General features: G+C 53.2%; 1 protein-coding gene across 1 annotated transcript; it reads left to right on the top strand.

The window, feature by feature from the left end:
* Positions 1 to 726: 726 nt before the first annotated feature.
* On the top strand, positions 727 to 2520 carry EMWEY_00052950 (hypothetical protein, conserved; the record flags this gene model as incomplete). The annotated part of the gene is made up of 1 exon (XM_013477570.1): positions 727 to 2520. The coding sequence occupies one exon, from the start codon at positions 727 to 729 to the stop codon at positions 2518 to 2520; it is 1794 nt and encodes a 597-aa protein (XP_013333024.1).
* Positions 2521 to 4327: the final 1807 nt, after the last annotated feature.

The following is a 4327-nucleotide window of genomic DNA, read 5'->3' on the forward strand; positions in this document are numbered from 1 at the left end:
GACAATAAAAGCAACAATAGTCATACACTACAGGGGGGTGAGGCGGCAGCGGATGAGGGCCTTTATGCAGAGGATGAAGACACGACAGAAAATGCTGCTGCTGCTGTTTCACAGCTTGCTGCTGCTGCTGCTACAACACCTGCAGCAGCAGGAGCAGCAGGAGCGGCAGCAAGTCCTTCTGCTGCTTGCCGCATCAGCAGGAGAAGCATGTCATCTTTCCGCCGTTTGTTGAGTGGGGGTTCCTTGTCGTTATCTCGGGGATCGGCTTCGCGTCCCCCACGGGATCGGGATCGGGATCGGGATCGGTTGGATCCAGGAGGAGACGATCCCCAGACGATCCCATCAAGTTGCGGGCTACTAGCCTTATCACGGTGTCAGTGTATTGTTTATATCCGTGGGTTTATATCGGGTCTGCTTCCTGCCCTCCTTTGGTCTTATCTAACTCGATGTTTGCTGCCAACAAGCAAGCAGCCGCTGCCCCATTTACTGCTGTTGCTGCTGCAGCTCGCGCAGCAGCAGAAGCAGCAGCAGCAACAACAACAGCAACAGCAGCAACATACCCCAAACACTGGCGCAGTCTCACCCACAGCGCAAGGAGAAGCTGTTGCTGCTGATAGTGCTGCAGCAACACAACAGCAGCAACCGCCAACTGGTTCCTTCTACCCACATCTGCGCAGTTTGCTGCTGCAGAGCAGCAGCGACGACTGCTGCGGGAACCCTACGGGCATGGAAGATCTGCTGCTGCTGCTCGCTAACAGCAGTAGCAGCAACAATAACAGCAGCAGCAACAACAACAGGGCTTCTTCTATGAAGCGCAGCAAAGACTGGGAGCAGGGTTCCTTTGGTGCTGCTGTTGCTGCTGCTTCGTTGCTGCCTGAGACCCTCAGACTGGAGGAGACTTCTGCTTTGGGGGACCGCAGCAGCAGCAGCAGCAACTCCTTCTTGCAGTTTCTGTCGGTTTTTGAGGGGGGAAAGGCCTGCTGCAAGCTGCTGCGGCAGCAGCAGCAGCGCAGTGCGCAGGCGCTGCAGCAGCTGCTGCAGCAGCCAGAGAGTGTGGGGAGGGCGGTGTCGAGGCAGCAGCAGGAGGAGAGAGAGTTACTTGTTGCTGCTGATGCTGCCGCTGCTGCTAACCGGCGGGACGCGGATGGGTCGCAGCCGCTGCTGCTGCTGCATAGGGATCCGCTGCCTGCTGCTGCTTGCTTAACACCTGAAATGCTGCAGCAGCTGTGCATCGGTATCTTAAGTTGCTTTTCCTATTATGCATGCACCTGCAGCAAGCTGGAAGCCAGCGTTGCTGCTGCAGCGACCATTGCAGAAGCTGCAGCGGCAGGCTCCATCAGGGGCAGGGAGGCGCCGGGGCTTGACAGCAGTAGAGAAGAGCCTACAGGTGCTGCTGCTGCTGCTGTTTGCGCACAGCAGGCAATGCTGCAGCAACAGCAGCTGCTGCTGCACCCCGATAACCACTCTGCCTTCATTGCAGCAAAGTTTGCTGCAGCTCTTGCAAACCCCGAGGGTTTCAAACCCCTCACTACAGACATCCTCATGCCCCAACCGGTCGTGTTGCATCTACAGCAGCAGCAGAAGCAGCAACAGCAGCAGGACGGAGGTGTTGAGGAGTCTGCGCTAGACGATAGGTGGGCTTCCCGCTTAGCAGACGAGGCTCTGCTGCCGTTTGGATGGACATTCACCGCAGATGGCAGAAAAAAGAGTACTACTCTTCTAGAGGAGCAGCATCACGAAGAGGATCCTGCTGCTGCTGCTCAAGCGTCTGCTGCTGCAGCAAGCCGCCGTGCGGAGGAGGTGCTGCTGCAGCTGAATGCTCTCCCCGAGAGCAGCAGCTGGGCTTACTTTCCTGTAGGGGAGGAGTTAATGCTGCAACTGTGTACAACCCTTGGGGCTTTGCTGCATGCCCGCAGCAACATGGGCAGCAGCAACTTGCCCTTCTGGGCCAATGCAGCTGCTGCTACTGGTGCAGCAGAGACCCACACCAACGCAGATGCAGCGGCAAAAGAGGACGCTGACCTGCTGCTTGCTGCAGAGGATGCCACGCTAGCGGATGAACAGGCCGTCTTCTTCTTAAATCAGGCAAAAGCTGCTGCCGCTGCAGCAAACAGCAGCAGCAGCAGCGTGCAGCAGGGTTGTAGCGGGGCCTCTGCGGTGGTGCCGGTTGTAGCTGCGCAGCAGCAGTTGCTGCTGCTGCTGCTGCTGCATCAGGCATACCATTTCGGGTGCAGCTGCAGCTGTTGCCCCGCAGCAGCAAGGGGCTGCTGCCGCAGCACCGCACACCTAGTGCTTCGTGCTGCAGCAACACAGCGCAGGAGCTGCCAAGAGCTGCAGCTGAAGAAGGAAGAGAGGGAACCTGCAGGCTCAACAGGCAGGCGGCCTCTCTGGCTTCTTCTGCAGCAGCAGCAGCTGTGCAGGCAGCTGCAAGCAGCAGCCCGAAGCTGCATGCACAGGGCAGAGAGGGAATGGCTGCCGCGCAGCTACTGGGCCTTTGCCGCCCTACACGCTTTAAAGTAAACAAACCCTGAACCCTAAAAAGGGTTTCGTCCGGCTTCTGTCCTGGTAGTACTGTCTTAGCCATTAGCCCTAGCAGCAGCCGAGCAGCATCTCCTCCCCTCGTTGTTGTAAACCCTAAACCTTCAGGGTTAAGTGTTTGGCAGGGTTTGTGGCTGTAAGCAAGGGGCCTTGAAGTGCTGGTACAGAAGCTGCGCTACTCTAGGGTTTCGATTAGGGTTAGGGTTTGCGATTCTAAACCCCGTTATATTCCGCCCAACTAGGTAGCTTGCTAGCTAGCTAACAACTTTCATACTACGGTTGTATCCGCCAGTTCATCCAGGTAAACATAAATAAATTGCCGCGGCATTGAAAGTTGCATGCATGCGTGCATGCGTGCATGCGTGCATGCATACAAGCATGCATGAGTATCTTCCCTCCCCCCGCCTCGGCACATGTCTATATATAATACATATATGATATACTGTATACTATACGGGGATAGTATACAACATACAGTATACATATTATATATGCCTATATACATATACATGTATATATATATGTATATAAGAAACGGACGCAATCCATGTACTTTTACACATCGCACATATATATTATTAAAGTTACAATATACACATGAAATGTGTCGTATATTTATTAGGAATAACAATAAACTATATATACATATATTTCTATACATATATATATATATAGAGGTATTCATGCATATATCCCATGTATATGCATATAAAACTACGGTGGCACCCCCACTGCAACCTTGCTGGACCTGCAGCTGCCGTAGCAGCACCTGCTGCTGCTGCTGCAGCTAAGGCAACTAACTGCAGACGCATCAGCAACAAATGTGCAGGATGCTGGGCCTCCTTTGCAGTACTGCTGCTGCTGTTGCTGCTGCTGTTCCTGCTGCTGCTGCTGTTGCTAAGCACAAAACGTGCTTTTACGAACCAGAAAAACACCCTCGCTGTTCTGCTGCCTGCAGCAGCTGCAGCAGGGGCAGCAGCAGCAGCTTCTGCTGCTGTTGCCTATATTAATACGCCTTATGCGCATACCTACAACACTGCCTCTTCGCCGTCCCTTCTCCATCGTTCTTGAAATGAACAAAAACCGCCACTGTTTGCAACGGGAACTACAATTTGAATCCTTATAAACTGCTCCCCTTTCGCTGCTGCGGCTGCTGTTGCTGCTGCAGTTGTTTCTGCTGCTATCGCTGCTGCTGCTGCTGTTTCTGCTGCTATTGCTGCTGCTGCTGTAGGTTGGGGAGGCAGAAGCGGCTGCTCACCAAAAGGGGGTTGGGGGTAAGGAAGGGGGGAGGGTGTAAACAGAGTCGGTGGAGGTACAGCTAGCAGCATCATCGTTTATTGTCCGATGATGTGTATATCTGTTCCTGCGGATACTTATTTAGAAAGAGTGCGTTTATGTATTAATGTAATTTATTAATTCATTTTCTTTCTCGTTTGTTCATTGCTGCAATACAGACACGGCAGCAGCAGCCTCTCAAAAGCCCGCCGCCCGTTTTGGTGTGGTGGCATTAGCAGAAGCAATCCTTCTTGCTACTCTTTCTTGGTACTGCTCTTCTTGCTGCTTTAGATAGTCTAAATACTCCCCGTTCTGCTCAGCAACAGGAAACGAAAGGCGCACAACAAGCATCATAAGCCCTATGTCCTGTGGGCAGTCTACGTACATGCACACCGGCAAGTAAAATATAGAGGAATGCAGATGCAAAACAAAAAGCAACTAGTTATCACTGTGTGTGGGTGTGGGTGTGGGTGTGGGTGGGTGGGTAATGCAGGATGGTCTGTTGGTATCGCGG

Source organism: Eimeria maxima, genomic scaffold (genome assembly GCF_000499605.1).
Source record: "Eimeria maxima Weybridge genomic scaffold, Emw_scaff1463, whole genome shotgun sequence".
NCBI classification, from domain to species: Eukaryota; Apicomplexa; class Conoidasida; order Eucoccidiorida; family Eimeriidae; genus Eimeria; species Eimeria maxima.